The 17,340-nt window shown below is 46.3% G+C and overlaps 1 protein-coding gene and 1 pseudogene across 14 annotated transcripts in view; one reads left to right on the forward strand and one right to left on the reverse strand.

Annotated features, from left to right (window-relative positions):
- nfixb (nuclear factor I/Xb) overlaps positions 1-6,356 on the forward strand; it is a 137,683-nt gene extending 131,327 nt beyond the window's left edge. For all 14 annotated transcript variants that reach the window (XM_031571917.2, XM_031571970.2, XM_031571937.2 and 11 more), the window contains one exon: positions 26-6,356. In XM_031571917.2, the coding sequence (XP_031427777.1) occupies positions 26-40 (15 nt within the window). In that variant the 3' untranslated portion in view covers positions 41-6,356. The remainder of the gene's footprint in view (positions 1-25) is intronic.
- Positions 6,357-13,402: 7,046 nt separating this feature from the next.
- LOC105898572 lies at positions 13,403-17,109 on the reverse strand (annotated as a pseudogene).
- Between the last annotated feature and the right edge of the window lie 231 nt (positions 17,110-17,340).

A 17,340-nucleotide genomic window follows, 5' to 3' on the forward strand; every position in this document is an offset into this window, starting at 1 on the left:
TCTCTTTTTTTCTTCTCCTCCACAGTCTTGGTTCCTCTGACAAGACCTGCCAGTTAATAAGCGACTAGAATTCTACTAGAAGCGCCTGTCATTATATTTGGGAAATTTCAAACCGAAAAAAAACAAAGAAACAAAGAAACAAAAAAGTTTAATTGTGAAAAATAATATGCCAGCAGAACATGCCCTCTAACCCCTCCTCTGAACCCGTAACCCTGAAACCTTAAACGAGGCCAATCAGATCTGATCAGGAACTCTCAGCCCGTTTGTACTGGGCCTCTCCCCAACCCCCCACCCCTGACAGCCCCCCGCTACCATTGAAATAAATAACAACAAAAACAAAAAAACATACACAAAAAAAAGACCCAGCTTCTCTGCCCCAATTCAGAAGAAAAAGAGGATCCCAAATCCAACCACACTAACACAAACGAGTTCCAAAATGGAGGACATCCCGTCAGCTCTCCCAACGACCACTGAACAGCGGCGTAACGGCAACACAGCAGACAGCAACACAGCACGAGAAGCAGGAGAAGACAAGACACTTTGCAGATGTTTTTTTTTTTTCTCTGTCGTACAAGGATGCATTGTGCACTGGCTGAGGAGATCAACAATTCTATGGTGAAATACGAGAGGTATAGGAAAAATTATTTGGAGGAAAAAAAAATGTAAACAAAACAATGCATGGTGTTTTTTAAATATATGAAAGGGACATGAAACTCTGTTTTCCCAGACACTAAACAAACTGACAGTAAGTTGGCTGCACATACCCCCCCCCCCCCACACACACACACACACACAAATGCACAGCAGACACATGCACACATACACACACACTCTCTCTCGCTCTGTCATACGCACACACACACACACACACACACACACACACACACACACACACACACACATACACACACTTGTTAGTCAAGGCTGCAGCACCCATTTAGCATTGTGTGTAGTCAGCTTCTATATCCCTGTTTGTCCTCCCAAAACACTGAAACTGTTTTAGACAACACCCAAATGTCCTTGCTCGACCATTACATACAGTAAAAGACATGCAATCCAATCTGACAAACTCACACACACAAAAACATTTGCACTACAAATTGCGATAACACTAATCTCTTGTGCACTATTGAATGTGGGATGGTGAAGATGTTTGCACATTGTTATGAAGCATAAACAAGAAACAATGATGTTACTTGTCTTTTGAAAGAGTTCCATCATTTTAGGGGCATTTTCTACAAGGGGAGTAGATGGATGGCCTCTACCCAAACACACAAACACACACACTCACACACACACACACACACACACACACACAATGCGATTTCAATTGAGCTGATCAAAAACAGCTCTTAAAACAGGGTCAGGAAAATTTTCAAAGTACGCTGTGGACCGTGAACATGATCAGAAATCCTCGAAAAGCAGGTGCTGTACATTAAGAACAATGCAAGGAATTTTTAAATATGACAAATTATCTTAAAGATTTGAGGCAATTTCTAATTATTTTTTTAATCCTAATTATTGAAGACTTTGCCTTCCCTACACCCCTAGTGCCAAATGAGTGTGAGTAGCATTAGGTGTGTACACACCCCCCCCACCCCCAATTCACTCTTAGAGGGATAAATACCCCTGTGACACACACACACACACACACAACACACACACTCTCACACACACACTCACACACACACACACACACACACACACACACACACTCACACACACTCACACTCACACACACTCACACACATACACACACACGTGTACATGTGTACTTGCACTCACCATACAGTCCCTGTCACATCTCTGCCCAGCACTCCTTGGGTGTAGTGTGAGATGGCATGTAATACAACTAATGTTTGAAAATCAGCTCCCCCTCAAAGTAAGCCATTTCCTCACTGACAATCCCAGGTTGAGTGAGTCTTTTTTTACTGGCTTTCGAGGGAGCAGACATCGACCCCAGACAATGACCCCAGTTTTAAAGCGCGTAGGCACATTCAGACAGGGTACAACAGGGTGCCGTAGTCCTCTGGCCTCCGCCCAGCTCCTGAGCCTCCCAGCCGTGTTAAGTTTACCCCTGTTGTTTACTCTCCCAGAAGGCCTCTTTCCGTGCTCCAAGAGCAGAGGCCGCACTGAGGAGCAAAAGAATGTGTGACATGTCCTGCAGTAGCTATGCTCTGAGGCTCTGAGACTGGGGGAGAGACGGAGGAACAGGCCCGACACCATCACACCATCCTGACCATCCTCCCATTGTGTTCAGAGGCTGCAAGGTTTGCCCTGAGCAGAGTATTGCCCCCCCCCCCCCCCCACACACACACACACCACCACCACCATACACACGCACACACACATATGTGTATAAACCCACGACCGCATCACACAGTAGGCCTGTAACCACCCCTGCTAGATTTGACTATAAAGGGAAGCCTTGATTTAAGGGCAATCTGAGAATATGCCTTTAGATTTCCATTTGTCTAACGAAACTGTCATCCGCAATGAGTTTATGTCTGTTCTTATTTTTCTTTTTTCTTTTTTTTTTGTTTCATTTCGTTTGGAACACAACACAAAATCGTAGACCTCACAAAATAACTGGACTGCCGGCCCATGTGCGTGTTTCACTGCAGGGGAAGCTTGGTTGCCATGCAGTAGCCATTCCATCAGCTTCACGGAGAGCAGAATTACCATGGCGACGGTGTTTTCTTTTTCGAATCTATGGAAGTGCCTCAGAGTTTCCATTATGCAATTTGTTACAACATGAATTCAGGTTGTTTTTCTCACATATAAGCTATAAGGTGATAGAATTTTATGTCTGGATGAAAAAAAAAATTAAGAAACAATAACAGCTCATGACAAAAAGAATGACAAGCGTCTTTATATATACACACAATATATATCCATATATATTTATATATGCATTTTCTTTTTCCTTTGCGAGATAAGCTCAGTGGCAGTCTAGTTATTTTTTGAAGTATGGCATTGTCAGGTGTCTCATATTTCTTCATAAAGTACCAGGCCCTTCTTACCATCACACACCAGTAAATTGAGAACAGAAAAAAGTCCATGGTCAATTCAATGGAAATTTGTCACGCTCAGAAATATTGAGGGAATGAAAAGAGGAAAAAATAAGATAAAGCTTTTTCATTTTTTTTTCCTGTTGTGTTTAGATGGGAATTATTGTTATTGAAAAAAATGATAATAATGTGTGTTGATTGAGCCATGTGCAATGCCTTGAGTAGAACAAGTGTGTTTGCCTGTTAGATTGTTAGAGGGTGTGACCTGTCAGGAGAGGGCTTCAAAAAAAGACCTTCTATTCTAGTTTCCAGTCCTCCAGCTCCAGGACTCTAAATCAAAGGGCCGAGAGAAAAAAAAAGAAAAAATCAGTCTTTGTAAGTTTTGGGAAACCTTTTTTTTTTTTTTTTAATCTTTCCTTTTTTGGCTTTTTAATGTTTATTTGTAATGATTTGTTCTCAATACTTGGGAGGGCTGAAGGAACAGTTTTTATCAACACAACAAAAATATATATCATATAAATGAAAACTGGTGCTTTTATGAAATAAAGTACATTCAATTTCTATCATACATAAAGAATAATAAACAAAAAATTACGTGTTACCATAAAGCAAAATTCTAGATAAAAACATGCATTATTCTATTTCTCTCTTTGTATTTACTAAGGGGGGGAAGGGGTTCATTGTTGTTGAGGTTGTGACAAAAGGCATTTTTCTTCCAACCTTTAATCTTATAAGGTCGAAGAAATCATCAGGGAGACTAGAGGAGCATGCAGTGCAGACAGATGCTGAACTTTTCACTTTGATGGACTAGCAGTCGATCACACATTGGACACTTCATAAATTGATCGATCATTACCAGAAAGGTAATCTGTCTATGCATTTTTTTTCCAGTCAGATGGACTTGAGTGCAGGCCTATGGTGGTGCAATATCACAGAAGCAGTGTAACACACACACAGCACAGTATACAGAACAGTCTAGGAGTCCTCAGCACCCTACCTTCCAAGAACAGACCCCTGTTTTAAAGGGCAGGGCTGTGTCACACGTGTACATATTGCTGAATACTTCTCTCCGACATGAATGACAATATCTTCCCTCCTCTGGGAGATGCATCAAATGCAGAATCCCCTCTTTGAAGAAGTGGGCTTTAAGAAGCTCCCAGCCCTGAGAGTGAAGTGTTTTTTTTCCGAGAGGACTTGGAGGGATGGGAGGTGTAAACGTGAACCTCGTCATTGGTAGCAATAGTTGAGTAGTAGACTCCCATCTCACGCCAAGGGACAGCGAGGGAAACCAGCGAGATTATTTTGAAGCGATGGAGATTTTTATTTTAGAGGTGATTCCCATCCCCCGAACCCCCCGAACCCCCCCCCCCCCCAACTTCCAGTTTTCCTACTGTGTAAATTACTCTGGATATTTGTTTCGTGGTGTAGTGTTTAGATTCAGAGCATCTTAAAGGTTGTCCCTAAAAAGTGCCTTTTGTTCACAGACTCCATCTTGTAATCCTGAGTGCCCGTCTCAAAAAAGATTTTGAAAAAAGAAAAAAAAAAGAAATCCCCTCCTTCTTCATCCTTCTCTTGTACTCTCATTCTTCAGGCTTTTCAAAGCAGTATATATAGTACTAAAGGAAAATTGGTGTGACTTAGTTCCTCTTTTTATCGTTGGATAATTAAGAAAATTGAAAAAAAAAAAAAAAAGAATCTGTCTTGCTTTTTTCCTTCCTCTGTGTTCTGTCTTTCTGCCTCTCCTTTGGACACTGGAGTAGACCTGTAGCCGCGTAACCCTCTCCTTGCTCCCACCACCACCTCCCCTCCCACCTCCTCTCCCTTTCTCCCCTTTCCCCTCCTTGACCCTTTTCTCTGGACGGAGGGGGTTTTAAAAAAAATACATAAATAAAATGCAAAAACTTTTGTCTGAGCAGAATGCAGTTAGCTCACATGTTATTCTTGTCTGTACGCTTCACAATGTATACCATACCAATCTCTTCAGCTTCTCCATTCAACAGTTTAATGTAAGTGAACCAGTCACACCGCTGGGCTGTGGGGAGCTGTCCTTGCCGGAGCGGAGTGCTGGAGGGCGGCTAGCACTCTGTTCACTTCTGTTCTTTCTTTTTGTTTTCATTGTTCCGTAGCTGTCGTCGTTGGTGTTATTGTTGTTGTTGTTGTTTTTGTTCTTTTTCTTTTGGAGTGCGATGGTTATTGACATATCATGGGGAGGAGGAGCAGCAGGCCTAAGAGATCTCGTTGTGGGTGGAGGAGGAGGAGGCAGAGAGGCCACGCGGGGGCTGATTAGGGAAGTTTGTGATGTGTTTTTTTAACTATTTATTTTTATTTTAGTTTTTTTTTTAGCCTGTTTTTTACTGAATTGAGTTTTTTTCGCTTTGATCTCATTTGTTGTCAGTGCTACTTTTTTTAGGCAGCAGATGCTGAAAAGGTTTTTTTTTTCTTTTTTTTTGTTTGTTGTTTTGTTTTTCTTTTGGATGACGCACCTTTCTAGCGGTTGATCGAGACCAGCTGTTTTAAACAACTGAAAAAAGACCTGAAATGACTAAGCACCTTATAACGGAAGGGGCATGGACAGGGGAGAGTGACGGGCTCAGATTTATACTCCCAATTGTAATCTGTTAATCCCAGCATCTGATTTATTATTTAAATGATGAAAAGACATACAGCGTAATTAATGAGTAGAACCAAATTGCCAAACCAAAGTGATGTGGTCAAAGATGCTGCATGCCACTGAAAACCCAGACTGTGGTTCCAACAAAGTCACCTTACCAATTACACCAGCAAAGACAAAACCGTTTTCAGTTCAATGAGATATGGCTCTGGCTCCAAAGACGTCATATTTCTCACCAGATTATGCAAGATGACAGCAGTCTTTTATTTCTCCTATTAGCAAACAAAGCCAATAGCAGTATTAGCCATGACAGGAGACCACCACAGCTGACAAGCCATAGTGACATGCAGGCGACTCGAGAGCCCTACGCTCTTCGCGCCCCCCCCCCCCCCCCCTGCTCCCCAGAGCCAAACCTCCCCGGCACCTGCCCCTCCGTGCTTTGAGTTTGTTTTTCCTTTCATATATCTTGTTTTCTCTTTTTCTTTCCTAGAAATTTTTGTACGTTTGCAAAGTGTGTAGGGCATTTGGGCCACGTGTAGAGTTGCCTAGAGGCCCCCACAGGCCCCTGCTCCCACCCATTTCAGCCCCCCGGCCAGCGGCACCCCCTTCCTCCGGCCCCAGCCCCCCACAGCTCATGGTGAAATGCATGTGTTAATTACAATTTCTTTTCCATAATAAGGAAAAAACAGTTTGAAAAGAGCAGCTGATTGAATAAAAGGATGTTCTTGACTGTACGCATGGACTCTTTGTCTGGTTCTTTCTTTTGGTGTATCATTGTTCCTGTGTGTGTTATAAAAATATACCAATACCAATAATATACCAATACCAAAAAAACAGTGGATGTTATAACCTTATTGATGTTTTTCTTTCTTGAAAGTATAGTCAATTGTCTTGAATATGTTTGGATGCAAGAAATCAATTTAAATGGGATAAGTGTCTGTTGTTATTTATTGAACTAATTAGAGAAAACATATTTGTTTTGTATTCACCTGATATTATGTTAATATCTGCAGTATATATAGAGTAGCGTGCACAGTAGTGGCCAAATGAAAATAAGCTTTTTTTTCAACTGCATCTCGGCAGCAATCAAGTGCTTTGACACAGTTAATGAGGTCTAAGAGGTGCCCTGCCAGCCTACACAAGGATCAGCCCCTGGATGACGTGCCTTTGTACAGGCAGCGTGTACAGGGCCATGGCCTGTGCAGAGAGGCAATTCAATGCGATTTTATTTTAATGGAGATAGCAATGGAGAGCGCCAGCATTCAAAGTATTGGTTGTAAAACAGCTTAGTGGGTTTACAATGTCCTAATAAGGTTACTATTATAATGATAAGCAGAACAATGAAGCAGAAAACTGTCAATGATTGCCTTTGTTTATATTACGGGTAAATACGGTACGTATTATAGGCAGAGTAGAATGTGTGCATAATAGTTTGGTGGAAATGGACAGCTGTAAAGACTGTGGCAGCATCCCACAGTAGGAGGGGAAGAAAAGAGTCAAAGTGAGTGGACAGAGCTAGGTTGCCGTATATGGAATTATAGGTTATGGCGATGAGGAACAATGTTGTCATAGTCATCAGCATTTGCAGGTAAAGGTCCTACTGTATGGGAGAGAACAGACACAGGTGAGTAACAAAAATACATAAATGATGCACTGCCAATTATTTACACAAAGTTTCAAACATTCTGACGATGACATAAAGTAATGTCATGTTTTCGTGTTTGTGAACACATTTTGAGAAACTACAAATAGTAAAAATCAAAGAAGTATATAGTCTTTAAAAGCTAAAAGTGAAAGGAAATTAAAAACACATGAAGACATCTCCCAAAGGTTTGAAGGAAAAACACAATGGCACTTTCACTGCAGTGGACACAGGCCAGGTAGCTAACAAGAGGTTTCCATGCAAGTATTTCAACCAGGTTGACCTGTATTCTGTTCTTGAATAAAGACTGACAGTCCCTAAAACATCTGGTGTTTATTCCCTTATGTTTTGTTTACACACAGATAGCTTGCTAGGTTACAACTGAACTGCAATTTACAGTTATAAACAACTACTTCACGTTTTTGTGATACTAGTTAAAGGTTTAAATCTGATTTGCCATTAAATCCTGGAAGAACCATTACTTTCACCCATTCCAGAACGTGTCACTGCCAGTGGTCTGCAGGTCCCCTCCTCCTATATCACTGGCCATTTCCTCCACTACCTGAGCCTTTAGAACTTGGACTCCAGGCCTCTGGTGTTTGTGTTTGTTTGCACATGTGGGCAAAGAACTTTGGATGATGGTCCACTCCAATGTGTCCAAAGGAAATAATGATTAACATTCTGTCTTGTAACGTAAAATGCCTACAGTTTCAAAAGCAAACCAAATAGATTCCCTTTATCTGGCTTCTGGCTACATAAACAATCATTTTTGAAATATGTACATTATCATTGACCTTTATAGATAATGGATAATACGTGCATATGTGGAAATGAATATAAAAGCTGATTCTATTTTACTTTTTTTAGAATTACCAGACAAAGCTGATACCTTTAGAGAAATTAATGTGTTACTTATCTCACAACAATGCAATTCAAAAGAGCCAGCTGTGGTAATTACTCATTTTGTTTAAGTGGGTTTATTTGACATAAAGCATAAATCAGGCCCATGTTTATTGTGTCTGATGATAACTTGCCAACACACACACACACACACACTCACGTATACAGGTCCCGGTGGATTAGGAGGCCGAATTTCCCGAACCTGAAAAAAAAGTGGTTTACGGGTACTACCCTTTCCTTTTAGTCTAGAGTTACCAAAGTTATCCGGGTTATCCAAGACCAACGCACACACACACACACACACAGAGAGAGACTTTGTTATTTGTATTTCTGCTGAGTTGGTGATTGATGAGCCCTATCCAGCAAAGGTTTATCAAAGAATCTGTCATAAAACATTTTTGATAGGGTGATAGTGCAGACAAAACTCTTATACTGTAAACTTTACAGTTCATGTGACCTCACTGACACCACTGACACCAACTCTCAGCCCCGCTCCTCTTAACCACACAGGGTTTTATATGTGCAGAGCAGAGGATGGCCAGCGCGCCCAATCCACAGACTACAGCCACGCTGTGCCTGTCTGGGTCACTGGAGAGTTACTGTGTCTATTTTCATATATGCTGGCACAGACTCCTCTGTCTGAAAGTGGCAGTGTCTCTTTTACCCTTTTCTGACCAATGACCTGGGTTGAACCAGGATGTCAATTCAGACCAAGCCAGGCGGCATACATACATACATATATACATACAAGGCAATTCATATAGGTCACAATCTGGGATAACATTAAATACAGTCTATATATTTAGCTTTTAGCATATTTATTTTAAAGTCTTTTCTCATCAGGACCCACAGCTTTTTTAATCCATTAGTTTCAGCGAGATAATAAAGGTAATCCTGTTATTTCATTAATGGCAATTCACATGCAGTGTCAGCATGAAGCGATTTCTTTTGTTATAAACAGGAACATCTTTAAAATTCTAAAAAAAACTATTGGTTGGGGGCTTCCCACTGGGATTATGAACCTGGATTAGGGTAAAGGGATGAAATAGGATATAAACCCTGGTCACCTTAGGCACCCAAACATGTTGCCACAACAGGCTTCTTCACCTAATACAGATGAATTCAGATGTCCCCAAATAGCCTGTGAGCTCCTCAGCTATCACTACTGGCTCTCAGACGACTCTTTTGACAACTACATGTGCACCCAGCCTGAATGCAAGTGGTCTAATGCAAGTTGTCTGTTTTGCGCCATAAGCGTGTCCTTGAATGTCCAGCATGCATGTGTTAGTGACAGGGGTACTGCTTAGAATTCTGGGCCCCCTGTCTAAGCAATCGTACCAAGTCAACATGTCCTACCTGTCTTGTGCTTGGTAAATGAAGGAATTCAGTTTCTGATTCAGATCATAAGGGTTTCTGAGGGCCTCTTGCAGAGATCAGGGATCTTCAGATTTGAAACCCCCTTTTCCCTATAAAAGTCTGGTTAATTAACATTTTATAGCCTATTTAGTTGTATTGTGGTTATACCTGATTATAAAACAATTGGGTTCTATTGAATTATTTAGCTGTTTCTGATTGGACGAGAGAAGTTCCATGAGTTGGAATATCCCAGGACATCCCAACTCGGACTTTTCACAGCTAATAATAAATCACTCCGCGATGAAACATTCTATAGCACGTTGATACAATTAAGCGATAACCGTTAATTCAAAGTTCTTATAATTCCAAAAGACGTTGACAATGGAACTATTTTTTTGTTGCGGAGAAACAATGGCGAAATAAAATAGTTTTAAAATTGTTTTATAAAAGCAATATAGTACGAGTGCGAGTGGGGTAGGTAAGGGATATTCCCAGGGGTGATGTTGCCAGCGCCACTCGGCCTCCGGCCTCGTGGCTACGGCCGAACACCACCCGTGGGAATATCCCTTACCTACCCCACTCGCACTCGTACTATATTGCTTAAATATCCGTCTAAGGGAATTGCAATATATATATATTAAATGCAATTTCCTTAGATTCCTTGGATATGTTGTTGATGCTATAATTATGCAGATTATGCCTCTACAATCCATTATCATGCCTGGCAATTGAACTGACAAAACAAAAATCATTGGTTTGGTTGATTGATTGGTTGTGAAAGGTCAGGCTGGGTTGTATGTTCTTTTATTTCTGCTTTGTTTTGTCTTATAGGCTTATAGTCTGGTTATTTTTTGTGAGCTTGGTAAATTGTTTGCTTGAAACAAAAACGATGGCTTTTATAAATTTGGTATGAGATCACATTTTTGTGTTTTCTGTTGGCATGGCCTAGATGTATGAAACCACCATCACCATCTTAACAACGTGGCTTATAAGTGATTAGGCTAATGCTGCTGTCTGTGGTATCTGTCTTGAAACTCCAGTATAAGGGGCTATACAGGTGTATTTTTATTGTGTCCATTAATGTCCTATTTGTCGGCAATTCAAATACATTAATATAGCTAATTGCATCATGAGCTGATGTGGTGGAAATCCTGTATCCTATCTGTCGGTGTGAAATATGAGGCGTAAGTACAGGGTGGTTAGACTGTAAGTCACTTCTTGCTGTTTGTGTGGCAGGGGCCCTTGATTATTGTACTCCGTCCATGGGCCGAGAGGTGGGTCGAGAAGCTGAGTCAAATTACACGGGTAAGATCAGCTGTCTGGACACAGATGACACTGGTGTGTACTGGTGCGAGTCTGAATCTGGACAACACAGTAATGCTGTCAATATAACAGTGATGGGTGAGCTTGACATAAGAAATGTAATCATAAATGAATAATGAATTATATAAAATTATTTTTCTTTCTTTTCTTTATTATCTAGATTTACTTTATTATGTGAATACGAGTATGTTCATATTCATTTTCCATTTATAAGAAGTAATAGACATTTGTCAGAGCCGTTTGTTGTTTGTCTGCTTTATTGTTGGTTCGACAACAGAAAATACTCTGACCGCCTTGAGAGTGTCTCGACACAGCTGGCCAGCCAAAGGAGACTTGGTGACTCTGAGCTGTGATGTTGAGGACTCTTCCACAGAGTGGAAATTCCTCTGGTACAAAGCTGTTCCATACAAGACGGACTCACTTTACGTAATGTGCCCAGACAAGAAGTTCTCTTTGGAGCTCCTTTCATTCAGCAGCAGAGGAGTTGGAGGCTCGTACACTCTCAGCCCTGCTTCTCTAAACCACACAGGGCTTTACGTGTGCAGAGCAGAGGGAGGAGAGCCACACCATCACACCATCTACAGCAATGCTGTGCCTGTCTGGGTAACGGGTGAGTTACTGCCTCCACCAGTCTTAGTGCGTCTCAGTAGGAGATAATCCGTGTGCAGACCTGAGTCTTTAGAACCTGAGTTTTGTTTGTTTGATTTTCCCATTTTTCCCTGTTTCTGTCATACTTAATTACACCCATTTCTTGGCTGTGCCTCAGGTCTGTCTCCTCCGGTCTCTTTACTCAGCAGACCCAACAGAAGTCATATGTTCATCTCAGAGCATCTCATCTTCAGTTGTGAGGGACTGGATGGCTCTATGGAGTCTGCGATGGCACACAGGCAGGAAACTAGAGTCCGACTGTCCGTATGACTGGAGGTCAGGATCAGGATTTACATGCCGTACCTATTGTCTAGAGATGAGTGACACTGGGCTGTACTGGTGTGAATCTGAATCTGGACAACACAGCAACACTGTTAACATAACGTCTCGGTTACTTACGTAACCTCGGTTCCCTAAGCAGGGACCAGATATAACAGATGGGACATGACGTTAGTCACGGTTCCAATCGAAGCATTTATTCATTCACGCCTGAAAGGCTGCGATTCGTCCATGCTCTCTCCTGAGCCCGCCCCCTCAGGAGCCTATAAATTCAGGAGCACGGATCGAATCATCCTTGGAAAGAAAACTGAGCGTAGAAGTACAAACCAAGGGCAACACTGTACACGCAACTCTTGTAATATCTGGTCCCTGCTTAGGGAACCGAGACGTTCCCTATCGCAGTTGACTGCGATATAACAGATGGGACCGTATACATTCCCGCGTGATAATACAGTGGCAGCCAATCACACACACCAACTTACACATTGCTTTTGCCCTCCTAGAGGTTCATACAGCAGCTGGTGGTGAACATTATAGGGCACATCCTTTATACATAGGCGACAGGGATCAGTGATCCCCCTCCTGTAGGAAACCAACCCTAGCATGGTTTATTCGCAACGTAACACGTAGACGCTGATGAACAAATACATCATTATATCGTTCTCAGGCCAGGGGATCCAAAGATCGCCTGCCTGTAGAACACCTTGTAAAAAACTAGGTTCAGCCACATCTAACATATAGAATCTAATGAAAGTGTGGCGAGAACTCCAGCTTGCAGCTTTACAAATTTCCTCCACTGAGACTCCTTTCAGTAAGGCCCAGGAAGAAGAGACCCCCCGCGTAGAGTGCAAATGCAACTTCTCCGGGGGATCTAAAGACAAACTCATATAAGACAACACGATAGCCTCTACTATCCAACGGGAGAGGCTTGGTTTTGATAGAGGTCTGCCTTTTGCACGTGCGCCAAAGCACACAAACAGCTGCTCTGACTGTCTGAATGCCCCAGTGCGCTCTACATAGCAGCGGAGAGCGCGTACTGGGCAGAGCTTATTCAAACGTTCCTCCTCTGCTGACGCAAAAGGAGTAGGCGAGAAAACTGCTAATTCAATCACCTGATTGCGGAATGGGGTTGCCACCACTTTAGGTGTGTAAGCAGCATTAGGTCGCATAACCACTTTGTCCCCAGCGATCGAGAACTGAAGGCACGATGGGCTGACAGACAGAGCTTGCATGTCACCAACGCGCTTTGCTGACGCCAATGCCAGTAACAGCGCGGTCTTTAAAGAGACAAATTTTATGTCCACCGTCTCCAGGGGCTCAAATGGAGGCCCTGTGAGAGCATGTAACACAACCAGCAGATCCCATGAGGGTATGAGGTGTCTATCAGGCACCCTGAGCCGCCTCACACCCGCCATAAAGCATGACGCTAGCGGGTGACTACCTGGGGAATTGCCATTGATGCCAACTGCTGTAGGAATTCTAATATGACGCCCAGCACGCAGTTGACGGGGTCGCGCTGACGCGCAGCGCACCATCGTTCAAAAATGCGCCACTTCAGCAAATACAGAGCCCGGGTTGACACCGCTCGGGGACTCTGTATCGTAGCCACCACTGCGTCTGACAAGCCTGAAGCTAGGAGCCTGCTCCTTTCAGGTGCCAGGCCGTGAGACGCCACAGTTCTGGTCGGGGATGCCAAACTGTCCTGTGCGCCTGTGATAGGAGGTCTCTTCGAAGAGGCAGCTCCCAAGGCTGTTGCACTGACATATTGATCAGATCTGCCACCCACAGCTGGCTGGGCCAGTGGGGGGCTATCAACAACAACTCCCTGCCCTCGTTCGCTACCCTGCCCAGCACCTGCTGGAGGAGCGGAACCGGGGGAAACGCATACAGACGCAGGCTCGGCCACTGGTGGCTCAGTGCGTCTATGCCCAGTGGGGGGTTGTCGCCCCCTAGCGAGAACCAGAGAGGGCAGCAGGTGTTCTGTCTGTTGGCAAACAGATCTACGTGGGCCCTGTAAAAACGCAGCCAAATCTGCTCTATCACCTGAGGGTGTAGGCACCAATCTGCTGCCTGAGGGTCGCCCCTTGATAACAGGTCCGCCCCGTAGTTGAGGTGACCTGGAATATGAACTGTCCTGAGGGAACGGATGTGAACCGCTGCCCACAGGAGCAAGAGGTTCGCCCAGTGGTGCAACGACGGGGAGCGCACTCCGCCTTGGCGGTTAATATACGCCAATGCCGAAGTGTTGTCCATACATTTATATGTGACACAGCTTCTGCTACAGACCAGTGACCGTTCACATATTCCCCCTCGCAGACCGCTCCCCACCCTTTCGTGGAGGCGTCTGTGGTTACCACTACGCGCTGCGTCACTATGCCCATGGGGCCTGACGCTGCGAGGAACCGTGGGGTTCTCCAGATTTCCAGGACTTTCCTGCATCTAGAGGTCACCGTTATTCTGCGGTGTCTGTCCTTGGTTGAACTGAGTCTCAAGGAGAGATACCACATTTGAAAAGGCCGCATGCGCAACATCCCCGGAGGGAGAGCGATCGCGGGTGATGCCATCATGCCCAGCAGCCTTTGGCAGCACAGGGACGAGACTGACTGTCCCAGCCGGAACTGATGCACGCATGATCTGATGGCATTTATTCGGTCTTGAGACAGCCTGACCTCCATGGAGGTGGAGTCTAGAACCATGCCTAGGAAATGTGCGTCTGGCCTGGGCGCAGAAGGCTTTTTTCCTTGTTTATTACAAAGCCCAGTCGGTGCAAGTGTGCCACCACTAGATGGCAGTCTTGCACCGCTACTGCCCTTGAGCGAGCGCAAAGGAGCCAATCGTCCAAATAATTGAATAAGCGTAAACCTCGCTGTCGCAACGGGGCGATGGCTGCTTCCACGCACTTTGTGAAAACCCTCGGTGCCAAAGCCAGGCAGAACGGGAGTGCGTGGAACTGGTATGCTATTCCTCCGAACGCAAACCTCAGAAATTTCCGATGTCTGGGGTGGATCGGGACATGGAAGTAAGCATCTTTTAGGTCTATCATGATGAACCAATCGTTTGGTCTTATGAACTACACTAGCCGGCGGGGAGTCAGCATTCTGAACTTCAACGGCATGAGCGCTTTGTTCAACACACGTAGATCTAGTATTGGCCGATAGTTCCCGTCCTTTTTGGGGACCAGGAAGTATCTGCTGTAGAAGCCTGATGCTGCCTCCTTGGGAGGCACTACACTTATTGCTTCTTTTTGAAGCAGGGAGTCTATTTCTTTCTGTAGGAAATGAGACTGCCCCTGCTGCACCACTGATTGGATCACCCCTCCGAATGACGGAGGGGGACGGGCAAACTGCAGCGTGTACCCCGCTGTGATCGTTTTTAGTACCCATGGTGACACTGTGCATGCGCGCCAACTCGCAGCGCAGCCTGCCAGGCTGGGCTTTGAGTTGAATAGGTCGGGAACTAACCCGCTCATAGTCAATGAGTCTAAACCTAGATCTGCGCCCGCTCTGCCTAGGGAGGGGGACGAGATCTGGGGTTGCCCCCTCATGGTTTGGAAAAAAAATGGAGGGTGCGAGTGCACTGTGTGCACTGCGGGGGGAGTTGCACAAGCATGCCGTAGCACTACGCCTACTGGGGCAGGGACTGTGACATTTGAGTGTGGTGCTTGTGGGAACCTGCTTACCGTGCTTGACATGAACTGTGCATGAGAGCAACGGGCGGATTTCTGTGGAGGCGGTGGGGACTCCACCGCTCCCCCCTGTCTTTTCGGCGGCCGACTGGTCAGATCAGGTGGCCGGCGGTCTGCCCTGCCCCTCCCCCCAGCGAGCAGCATGCTGCCGTGGGGCTTGGGCTGCGCCCTGGTTCGGGCGCGCAGCTGGCTGCTGCTGTGCGGGCGGCTGAGAGGCGGGCGGAAGGGGTGCCTCTGCCAGCCTCGCCGGGTGGGCATCTTGGCCGGAAGAGCTGGTGAGCGGAAACCGCTCCGCTTCTGGCCCGGGGTCGGGGTTGTGTGTCCTGAGGAGGACTGCTGCTCAAACCCGCTGGAGCGAGGCATCCAGGCTTGGAATGCCTCCCGACTCTTTTGCTGTTCTTCGAACTTTTGCGCCATTGTGCCCACGGCCTCGGAGCGTCCAACAGCGGCGCCTTCTCCCTGTCCGTAAGCTTGGCCAGGGTTAGCCACAGGGATCTTTGGGTGGCGACTGAGGCTCCCATGACCCTCCCCAGGGCCTGGGAAGTGCAGCGAGTGAGGCGGAGGGACAGGTCCGTCGCCCGACGGAGCTCCACCACCGTCTCGTGCCCTTCCCTCAGTGACGCGGCCAGCTCCGTCAGGAGCTTGGCCTGGTAGCACTGTAGGAGCGCTGCCGTGTTCGTAGAACACGCAGCCTGCCCAGCTGCTAAGTATGTCTTTTCGGCCAGAGCCGCCTGGTGCCTGGCCACTTGCGTGGGCAGGAGGGGTCTCTGGCCGAGGCGCATCGTGGGGGAGGCAGGCGAGAGGTAGCCCGCCACCGCGTCCTCAACCGGCGGAAAGGAGAGGTACCCGCTCTCCTTAGCTTGGTCGAGGTGCAGGTAAGAGGCAAACCCCGACACTGGGGCACGGCCCGAGTAGGGGGTTGCCTACGTGGCCTTGAGCTCCCCATGCACCTCCGCAAAGAAGGGGAGGGGGCTGGGGGCTGCCATGGCTGGGCCAGCATAAAATTCCCCATCCAGCAGCGAGGCCTGCACGCTGGGAGGGGGAGGGAGAGGGAGACCGAGGCAGCTCGCTGCCCTCAGTGCCACCTCGTGCAGCTGCTGGCCCAGTGTCCTGGATGTGGCCGGGGGAGAGGTTGCCCGCTGCCTAACATCCAAACTGAGCTGCATGTCCTCCTCGTCCGAGACCTGCTCGTCCGAGAAGTCAAGCAGACTCTCGTTGTCCAGGCCGAAGTCCAGCTCCGGCACGGGCTGGTCCTCACAGCCTGGAGGTAGCTCCACCGCCTCGTGGTCCGCGGCCACCAGGCTGGCGGGCGACGCGACGGGGAGAGGCTAGCAGGTGCGGCTGCGGCTGTAGAGCGGCTGCCTAACACCGCGCTGCCTGACACCGCGCTGCCTGAGGCTGAAGGAGCGCGCAGCCCTTCGGGGGGGATTCCCCCGGATGGAGCTGGCGCTGCCTTCCCAGCGTCTGCGCGTTCCCAAAACGCCAGACGCTTTGTAGCCTTAGCTAGCGTGAAGCTAGCACATATGCCGCAGGCTGGGTCGACGCCAGAGAGAGCCGCCTCCGCGTGGGCCCTGCCGAGGCAGGCCACGCAACGGCGGTGACAGTCGCCCTTGTCCCTGGCGTGCCCACAGTCGGGGTATGCCTGCCTGGACATATTCTGAAATTAGAAAGAAAGTTTAGTTTCACGAGCACACTATCACACAACTGAATGTTAAGTAGCAAAAAAGCTAGCAGGCTAGTCAGAAACTTAGCCAGCTAACCAGCTAGGATAGCGACTCTACTTTCTTAACAGTAAGTCGAATCTTGTAGCACCCGGAGCTAGTGAGGGTAAAATACCCGAATAACTCACCAACTCTCAAATGAGCGTAAAGCACACAAAATTCAA

Source organism: Clupea harengus, chromosome 1 (assembly GCF_900700415.2).
Source record: "Clupea harengus chromosome 1, Ch_v2.0.2, whole genome shotgun sequence".
Taxonomy (NCBI): Eukaryota; Metazoa; Chordata; class Actinopteri; order Clupeiformes; family Clupeidae; genus Clupea; species Clupea harengus.